This window comes from Centrocercus urophasianus, unplaced genomic scaffold, assembly GCF_019232065.1.
Source record: "Centrocercus urophasianus isolate 14NV4802_14NV808 unplaced genomic scaffold, USGS_Curo_1.0 seq_53, whole genome shotgun sequence".
NCBI classification, from domain to species: domain Eukaryota; kingdom Metazoa; phylum Chordata; class Aves; order Galliformes; family Phasianidae; genus Centrocercus; species Centrocercus urophasianus.
The window spans coordinates 143,704-153,918 of NW_024885122.1; the positions used below are offsets into that span (position 1 = coordinate 143,704).

Sequence of the window (10,215 nt, forward strand, 5' to 3'; positions counted from 1 at the left end):
CTTGGAGGAAGCTGAAATCTGGAAAATGTTTTCTCATATACCATGCCTTAAACCTTCCTGACCTTCTGTTTTATACCAAGTACATTTATGCTGGTGATCAAAACCACATAATATGGGGAAAGGCTTGGCTATCCGGGGTAATCTATCAGAAGCGTGCTGTCAGTCCCCCCTAGCAAAGACTGAACAATTTTCACTGAGAAACACCCCCACCGTCCAGCAGTAAGTCCCTCTTCCCCCCTTCACGCAGCTCCCAGTGAGAGCTACAGGAGCGGGCCAGGTTGGGAGCAGGGCAGCAAGCAGCTTTCCCTTGTGGTGGCTGGGACTCCTGCTGCTCTGAAGCATCCTGGAGGGACTAAGCAACGGGATGGCTCACATAGCATCCGTATATTGCCCATATTGCAATAAGAATGTCAGTGCTGCCCGCCTCCGCTGGGCCGGGCAGTGAGCAGTGACCGTATTGCCAGCTGCAGCACCAAACACAGCCTGATGCCCAGCACTGAGGTCTCCTTGTGTCAGCCAGCATTCCCCAGGGAGAGCAGGGTGCCTGTGAGCCCTGCTGAGTGGATAACAACACCCGTACCGATCACATCTCTGTGCCAGAGCAGCTTTCATGTCACCTTCAGATCCATGCCAACAGGAGCACGTCTTGATCTTCACATCTCTATGTGTCTGGAGAGTGTCCTGAGAAAAAGGGATTTAGCAAATGTGTGTTTGCAGGAGAGGATCCGTCAGTCCTCTGCCCAGGCTTGGTCAGCATTTGGGAAGTGCAGACTGCTGCCTGTAATCCCTTGCTGAGGAGCTCTCCCCCTGGCAGCCCAGGAAGGTGTTGAGAAATGCTGCCAGGCACTGGTCTGCTCCTGGGGCTGCTGCTGACACAGCTTGTGAGCCGGTGCCTTGCCTCAGCACCTCGTCCTAAAATACAGGGCAACTTTTACTTTTAACAGGAATAAAATAAATCTTGTCAGACAGAAACCTTTTTGTGGTACTCAGCTGCTCTTTAACTCGTCTGTAAATTAGGATTTTCAACTGCAAAGCAAGAACTTGTGAGCTGGAAAGTTGTTCATCAGCAATGGAAGAGCAGTGTTGATCATAGTGGAAGGCTGAGTTTGAGCTCCTAACATGGAACCATAGCTGGGAGGGACTGTAGTGAAGGTCACAATCCAGGAAAGGTACAGAAATAGTATTGTGTCTGTGGCACTGATGAGACTGTTACTGTTAACCCAAAGCCAAATGAGACCTGGTGCTCAGTGCTGCAGATAATATTTGGAGAAATGGAAAAAACGTCTAAAGAAAGAAAAAATAATAAAAACCAAGAATCTGGTAAGGAAGGTACGCAGCACAGCAAGAGCATGACCAAGTTGATTTATGTTCTCCATAGAAAAGAAAAGAGAAAAATTCATCACCATCTCTCTAGGTAGAACAATGCCATTGGGAATAAGTTTTTCAGCATAGCAGACAAAGAAGGCAATTCACTGAGTCAAAGTGGAAACTGGACAGTAGGTAGAAATAAGCTGCTTATTGAAAAAATGAAGTGCTAATATTCACAGAATTAGCTCAGAGCTGACTGTGGTGAGCTTTTTAAAACTTCTGGTCTTTAAATCAATCCTGGATCTCTCTTTCCAAACATGTAATACCCAGCTATTATGTAGTATCATTTAATTCCAAGGAACTTTAAAAATAGACTTCCTTTTAAAAACAAATTGGTGGGAAAAGAGATCCCACATCAGAAAGCCATGCTTCTCTAACAAGGCAGTGGCCAAGGCTCCACAAGTCCTGCCCAATGGCTCCAGCCAGGAGGTCCTGCTGTACAGTTTCCTTGGAAGCCTTGGTCTCCACAGAGAACGTGAGAATAGCTTTTGTCGGGTGAGACCGGGGGGGCACCCAGCCTGCCTCCAGTGGGCGATGGGTCCCTAAAGACAATAGGGATAGGAGGAATGAGGAGTGGTTTTCCTATCACAGCTCCTCAGCTTCCAGCTGCAGTGGCTCAGGAAGTCAGGGGGGCCTTGTGCCCACCAGCTTTCATGGAGCTTTCTTCCATGAACTTGTGCAGTCAGTTTTTCTTTAACATATGGAGACATTTAGCATCCAGGCAGCGAGTGGTCGGGCGCTGTACCTCTGGGCTACGCTGTAGGAATCAGTATCTCTGTTTCAACCCTGCCCAGAACTGGTATCATTTAGGGCACTGTGGTTCTCATCTGGGAGCAAGCTTGCTCCCCATCCACATTCTTAGCCCTCACCACCTTTCCCTCTTGCCCCAGCCACCTCTCTCAGAGGAGCTCTGCTCTATCTAATTACTCCTCTCACAGAAGCTGTTCCATACTTCCAATCCTCCTTATTGCCTTCTTCCAGCTCTGCCATATCGCAGTGTTCAAGGGCCGTGTCAGTCCCTGGAGTGCCTGCACACTGTTTTCCCATTTGTTCTCTGTTTCTCTCCCAGCCCTTGCTACAATGGCGTTTGCTGCCTTGATGGCTGTGAAAACTGAGATGGCATTTTCAGAGATGCGGAGTCCCCAGGTAAAATTTTATACCTGAGGTGTGCAGCTCGTCTGGCTAAATGATCTTAATGTCCATCCTGTCCTGATCACCTATGAATTAAACTGCCATCCTTTGTTCACATCATAAAATTCAGTCAGTATCAACAGTCCCATAATTTGCTTATAATTGCCGGGTCAACACAGCAACCCTTTATAGTACTGAATTGAATTCCTTTTCTCCAGAGCCTCCCAAACCTCTGGAATTTCCCCAGAATTCCAAGATTTATTAAAAATCAGTAGGCTTAATGGTGGAGGTTAAATGTTCTAAAACTTGGACAGCGCCAGCACATGCTCCTCATCACTTTCTTATCTTACTGGCACGGGGAATATTTCATTACTATTGCAAGAAGTGAATTATTTCATATGGCTTTTTCTCTGACGAAAATACTGCAATGTTTGGAGAGAAAGATAGCTCTGCTGCATTTATATTTTGAGATGGATAGCAGGTCATTTTTCTTAGCGCTCCGAAGAATCGATCTGTTTTTAAAGTTTGCATACCTCAGAAAAACTCCCAGCAGCCTCTTATATCTTCTGGAACTTATTGATCGGATAACAACCACGTGATATTCCATTGAAAAAAAAAAGAATGCACTTGTCCCATTTCCGTAATACTTGGTCTTCCATCCCCACCCCACCTGAAGGGTGAAGTTCCATTGAGGATGCTGTGAAGTGGAGGCCAGGGACTATGGTCACTGGATGCTTTGACCAAGCTTGGGCACCAGGATGTGGCTCAGGGGTCTGTGAAAGTACTGACAGCAGTGACAGCTTCTTGCAAACACCTCCACGTGAAGGAGTGGTGGTTTGGATGTATGCCCAGAGCCCAAATGCTGGCAGTGCTGCCGCCAGTCACTCCAGCCATTTCTTTCTCCCCTCTCCCTCTCCACACTCAGTATTTCTTGCCTGGTGGATGCATCCAGCAGCTGTCCTCACGGCATACCTACAATATCCATGTTTTTGTAACACAGCTGCTTATCTCAGGGCCCAGCAGTTAAAGGGCTCGGCTGAGTGTTGCAATGTACAGTGCAAGTCCTTTGTCTGCATTCCTGAGTCACAGACCCGGGCAGCTCAGTGCTCCCTGTGAGGTATGCCTGAAAGGCTTCTGTCTCAGCCGTGCCCAGGCAGCTGCTCCATTCCCTCTTGCAGGGTGAGGGGTATGCAGTCCCCACTCCTCTCCTTGTGTCTCCCAATGGCTCTGAACACTGCAGGGGAGGGATCCAGCCCTGGCACACAGGAACCTGACCTTGGTGAGAGGAAGCTCCTCCCGGCAGCCCCCAGCTCAGCACTTGGATGTTTCACATCTTGCACTGGACTCTCCCGTCTGGGATGACTGTGAAGCCACTTTAGTGTTCAAAATCAGCTAGAGCCAAGGGTGTAGAGGAAAACACCAAAAAAAACAAAGTAAGGGCTCTTCAAGTAACCACCCTGAGCCACATGGTTCGTCTTTCTGATGTTAGGCTGCGCAGGGACAGACCGCCTGCCTGCCTGCAGCCCAGCAGCCCAGCAGTGAAACACACCATCCATCTGAATGCCTCACAAATGCAAGTGCTTCCTCTCACAGACTCAGGTTTCTCAGCTGTGGTGCTCTGGATGCTCCTCAGCAGCGCACACAGCTGCAGTCAGTCCTTGAGCTGAAGCGAGTGCTGCGCTGGCTGTGTGGTGCTGCTGGCAGAGCTGGTTGGTTCTGCTGGATTTCAGCAGCCTGCTCCGAGCCTGCAGCAGCTTCCAGGCCACTGAGAGCCACTGGCCAGTGTACAAAGGAGAATTGCTCATACCAAGCCCACAGAAGAAAAGTGCTTGGCATGTGGGCTCTCTGCTGCCTTCCTCCCACTCGAGGTTCCCTGGGGTGCTTCCTTAGAGCACCTCCTGCGTGTGCTTCTCCCCGTGCCACCCCTCTCCCTTTTCTCTGGGCTCCTGGCATCTGATCACCAACAAGATGAGCTTTGCTGCCTGAAGTTTGTGAGTGTTGTTACTGCATCTTTGCAGAGAAGACCCACAGCCCCTTCTCTTTGCCTGTGCAGGACCCAAGCTGTGTTTCTCTTTCAGCACTTCTGGAGAAAGATTAATGTCTTAAAGCCATGTGCACAAGCAAAAAACAAATTTCAGCTGTTTCTTTTTTTTCCCCAATAAAAAGCTATTATCACTGATAAATGGCATCTTGTCAAAAGCGAACAGACAGTTCCTGAATGTGCAGAAGTATTGCGCTCATTTAAACGGCGCTGCCTTTGTGGCACAATGGGCAGAGGCTGTGCTCTTTAACATCTTTATTTTGCTTTTTAACATCTTTATGTGCCCTTTAACATCTTCATCAATGACATCGAGGAGGGAATCGAGTGCAGCCTCAGCAAGTTTGCTGATGACACCAAGCTGAGTGGTGCAGTTGGCACAGTGGAAGGAAGGGAGGCCATTCAGAGGGACCTCGACAGGATGGAAAGGTGGGAACAGGTGAACCTGGTGAGGGCTGGAGGAATCCCAGGCATCCATGCAGACTGAAGGGAGCGGTCCTTGAGAGCAGCCCTGTGGAGAAGGACCTGGGGGTCCTGATGGATGAAAAAAGTAACATGAGCCAGCAGTGTGTGCTTGCAGCTTGGAAAGCAAATGGTATCCTGGGCTCCATCAGAAGAGGGGAGGCCAGCAGGGACAGGGAGGTGATCGACCTCCTCTGCTCTGCTCTTGTGAGGCCCCATCTGCAGTGCTGTGTCCAGGTCTGGAGCCCCAGTACGAGAAAGTCAGAGGGCTGTTGGAGAGGGTCCAGAGGAGCCACAGAGATGAGCAGCTCCCTAGAAAGACAAGCTGAGGGAGCTGGGCTTGTTCAGCCTGGGGAAAAGAAGACTGCGGGGTGACCTCATTGCAGCCTTTCAGTACCTAAAGGGAGCCTACAAACAGGAGGGGAACCAACTCTTGAAAAGGGTAGATAACAGCAGGACAAGGGAAATGGTTTTACATTGAGGGAGGGGACATTTAGATTGGATGTCAGGGGGAAGTTCTTTACAGAGAGAGTGGTGAGGTGCTGGAACAGCTGCCCAGAGAGGCTGTGGATGCCCCGTCCATCCCTGGAGGTGTTCAAGGCCAGGTTGGATGGGGCCCTGGGCAGCCTGGGCTGGTATGAAATGTGGAGGTTGGTGGCCCTGCGTGTGGCGGGGGGTTGGAGCTTCCTGATCCTTGAGGTCCCTTCCAACCCTGGCCATTCTGTGAGTCTGTGATTCAGCCCTGATTCCTGAATGGCAAAGCCCAGCACAAGGCACTGCTCTGAGGTTCCCAGGGAATCCCATCACAAAGCTCATCTCCCATCCTCTAGCAGAGCCAGCTGAGCGCTCACTGTGAACAGAGCCCTTCCTCTGTGCAGCTTGGGGAGGGAGGGCACCAAGGTAAACAGAATCTGGTTGTGCTACTTCAGCTAATGTAATCATTGCAGAAAACCAGAATGAGTTCTGCAAAAATATCAGCAAACCCGGGATGGCAACAAATGGGCTGTTCTGAGCACTCAGCAACGCGTATTTACGGCACTGCGTTTATTGTTCTTCAAAGAATGTTAAGATTTCCTTCTTCATTCAGTTTGTTGAGAAGCAATGAAAGCTCACGCGATTTTATTTTTAAATATTGTTTTACTACCCAACAGCAACAGCAAATTCATAAAAAAAACCACGTGATTGACCAGGACTATGGAGGAAAAAAAAGTTGTTTTCTTTGTACATTCTTATTAGTCTTGGCTAAGATGTTATAAAAGCAGTATCTTTTAACACCTTTTATTATACAAGGGTCAAGGGGTTTTTATGTTTCTTACAGAAAGCTTCAAATAGCCCACATAGCGGGTTACTGCTTCTTTCATATGGCTGCTGCACAAACAAGCACATTTTACACAGGAAATGACATAACCATGTAAAAGTGTACATGGAGTTTAGGCACATATTCAAACACTAATGGGAATGCATTGTTTTCAATGGCATACTTTTATGTTTACCTATTCAGCTTAGTACCCACATTTTAGCCAAATACAACAAAAATTATCCACACATACCTGTCTTATAGTGTACTGTTTATTTGAAAATTTGGACCTTCACAAAGACTCTCGTGGGACAGATAATGACCCTAAAAAGTAAATACAAATGAGGCATTCTCAGTGAGAGAGTGAGACCTGCCATCATAAAGGTGGAAAGCTGAACTTTTAACCTGCGTTGCTCCACAGCTCAGGTTTCCACACGTTTCAGCCATCCAGTTGCTAACACCGCCTCACCCACGGGAGGAAAGCTGTGACAATAACTTAGGGTGTCTATCTTTGCACGTTGTGTAATGACGGCGCTAAAGAAAGCGGTGCCAAACTTCTGCAGTCCCAAGGTGCTCTGGTTTCTTCCCAATTTCTTTGCTGTGTGTGAAGTCCCACACGGTGCCCTGTCCCCGAACCTTCGCTTTCATAGAGGAATGAGGCCCAAATGTGTCCATCTGGGCTCTGCTTCTGGGCGTTCTACAATCAGGAACATTTGCAATGGCCACCAATCCCACTCCTTGGGAGCTTCAATACGAGTTTCCACTCCAGCTAACAAGATTTGAAATGTAGAAATTGAATGCATATATGGAATTAAGGCTACCAACAAAAAGCTCACCATGGCAGCCTCTTCTTGTGCCTGTTGAAGTTGCGGGTGATATAAGAATTACAGAAACAGCTTTGAGACAAGCAGGCTTTCATCACTGCAGATTGATGTGATCGTAACCATTCCATATCTTATAGTTAGTTACAGAGACAGGTTTTTGCACCAGATGACCTCAATGGCTCGGGCAGAGCAGCTTTAAGCATGGAAGAGCTGGGATGCATTCATACCACAGTGAAAGTCAGCAGCCCTGTTGAGGCCAAACCCAGGATCTGGTGATTTTGGTGTGGTAAGGAGCTAACTGCAGCACTGAAGTGTCTCTAGCTTTAAGTTTGTTTAAACTTTGTATCAACTACCTACCAGAATTCTGGAGATTTTTCAACCAGCACTTTTTTAGACCTTTATACATCAGCGTTTTTTTTTAATTTTTCTCTGTTTGGTTTGAGATAATCACAGAATCCTGGCATTCTTTTCCATTTACATGCTGATTTAAACTCCATATATAATTACCACTTCTCTCAACCTTCCACTCAGGGGAGTGATGCACTGGTGCTATTACTGGCACACATGAGAGCAGAGGCTCCACTAGGAACATGCAAACAGGCACATGCATGGGAGCAGCACACTGGGGAAGGAGAACGCCCTTCCTCACGGTCACCCAGCATCTGCAGAGCACAGCTGGGGTCAGCATGGGGGAAAGGAGCATGAAGTGCTGCATGCCAGCCACCTAGAAGGCAGCCAGGAGGAAGAAAAGAAGTGCTGGAGCAGAATGGGCAGAAAGGAGTTCAGAACACACTCTCTTGACTCTGGACTGGCAGGAGAATGCTTTCTCTCCTACTGTAACAAAGGCAAAATCTGTCTAGATAGAAACTTGTAGTGAAGCTTAGGATTCAAAACTCCTTGGTTTGAAAGCTCTGTGGAAAGCCCACAGGCAGTTGGCACAGAGCTGTGGTCAGCTGCTGTGGTCCTGGCAGTGGCCTCAGCTGGGGGGAGCAGGACTTGTGGAGAGCCCACCTGGAGCTCAGAGGCAGACAAGATTCCTGGGCACAGCCCTGAGCCACAGGAAGCACCGGAATGTCTCAGGTGCGTGACGGGGAGCTTCAAGTGCTAAGTGTGTGTTATGAACGGGCTGTTCAGTTCATGACACCCTACTCCTGTCAAGTATTCTGACCTACTTCACTTTGTGTTACTGCATGGGTTGGGCCGAGTTATGCCCAGTTCTGCAGGCAGAAGTCACTGTGCTGAGCTATTGCAAAGACATCACACGTGTGAAAGCTTTCTGTGGTGTTTCTCAGTATCGCCCCACTGTAGGCTGTGGCACACGGCAGGTCTGCCTGCCCAGGGAGCCCACCAGGCGTTGTGAGCTGTTGCAAGGGCCCGGCAGTTCAGAGCTCTCAGAGAACAAAGAAGGACAGAGATCTGGCCACCGCTGCTCTGTGGCCATCGAGGAGGTGCTTAGGACCACTTCCCAGCAGTATGAGTCAGAACAGGCTTGGTCTGGGGTTACTGCAGGAGGACCTCGGGGCCATATTCACCTCCTGACAACATCCCTGGCTGTGATGCTGAGCAAGCAGAGTGCAGGCCCAGGAACTCGTGTGGCTTGCTGGTTTACACTGCAGCAAAACAAAGACCTTAGCATTTGTAACTGAACTGTTGATAAGCTATGTCAGTCATTTCCAATGGTTCCCACATCCTGCCTGGTCCATCTACATTCAAATGCCAGCATGGTTATGTAGGTGGAATCATACAAAAAGAAATCTCAGAAATAAATTTATGATCCACGCCTGGGATAGATACAGGAGATATGCAAACACGCAGCTGTTGGAGCGTGGAATAAGAAGATAGCAGTTCTTTTGCAATCAGCTGCATAATTCATTCTGGCCCCAGGTGCACCAAGCGATAGTGGCGTTCCACACCCGATTAAAACACGGCGTGCTTTCAGATCTTTCTTCCAGTGTTTCCAGTCAGCAGTTAGAGGCAAGTGAAATACGTGAACATGTTATGCATACCTCCAGCATTCTGCCGCTCTGAAAAGTCCCTTTCACTTGTATTTATTGTACAAAAACATTAAAACAAATTCTTAACAGCATTATAATTATGCAGAGTTGGACAGCTAGGCACAATGTAGCACTGTGTCAATAATTTATTACATCTTATGCCATAACTGAACACTTTTACTAGGAGCATTTGAGAACAACTTGGACCTTATACAGAGTAATATATCTTGCTACACAATAATGGAAAGGTGGATACTTAAGAAAGACATGTAGCTTGCAGGAAAACATACATGGAAAGTAATACCTCCTGCATCACCCATCTCCATGTACAGCTTAAAACTAAATCAACATATTACATTTAATTACTCTTTTTATATATGCATAGTTTCGAGAGCTAATCAGAAAGAAATCATATCACAGTGCAACTATTCACACCAAGATGGGAGCATGCCAGAACACAGCCTTCTCTTCTAGACGTCAGGACTACTTCCTCACAGTTCTGAATGGACAATGCACATGGACTCACATTCAGTCTCGAGAATGTTGTTCAAAGGATCAAACAGGTCACAGCTCACCAATACCATCTTTACACACCGCCTCTAGAGTAAAAGCAGGTGACTTAGAGGCTTGGAGGTCAAATCTTCCCTGTCACAGACTTTGGTTAGAGCCAGTCTCGTGTTGCCAACACACGGCTTTACACTGGGCTGCATGACAGCATCCAAATACCACTGAAATATGCCCGCAGTGGAGAGATGGGGGAGAGACATACAGAATCGCTGGGTTTGGTGCTACATCCTTGTAAACGTGCCCTAGAGGTAAGAAATTAAGTTAGCCTTGTTTCAGGAGAGGTTCTGTTCAGTGCGTCACGTTGTCTTTCGTAACACATCCACACGAGCGACTGTTCTGCTACCTGCAGCCACACGACTCCACCACCATGTCCTCGTACTGCTTGTAGACCACGTTGTTTGCGGAGTCAATGAAAAGAATGCTGATAGGACTCAGCCTCGTTGGAACGCAGCAAGTTGGAGGCGTCGATTCGGGGTCCATGGAGTTCATTAAAGTTTGGATAACTGCGTGATTGGTGGGCTCCAGGTGGGATCG

At 47.9% G+C, this 10,215-nt stretch overlaps 1 protein-coding gene across 1 annotated transcript in view; it reads right to left on the reverse strand.

Annotated features, from left to right (window-relative positions):
• Positions 1–9,170: 9,170 nt before the first annotated feature.
• GDF5 (growth differentiation factor 5) overlaps positions 9,171–10,215 on the reverse strand; it is a 4,014-nt gene continuing 2,969 nt past the window's right edge. The window contains exon 2 of the mRNA XM_042835502.1: positions 9,171–10,215. This exon is cut by the window's right edge and continues 674 nt beyond it. Coding sequence (XP_042691436.1) covers positions 10,021–10,215 — 195 coding nt within the window. The 3' untranslated portion in view covers positions 9,171–10,020.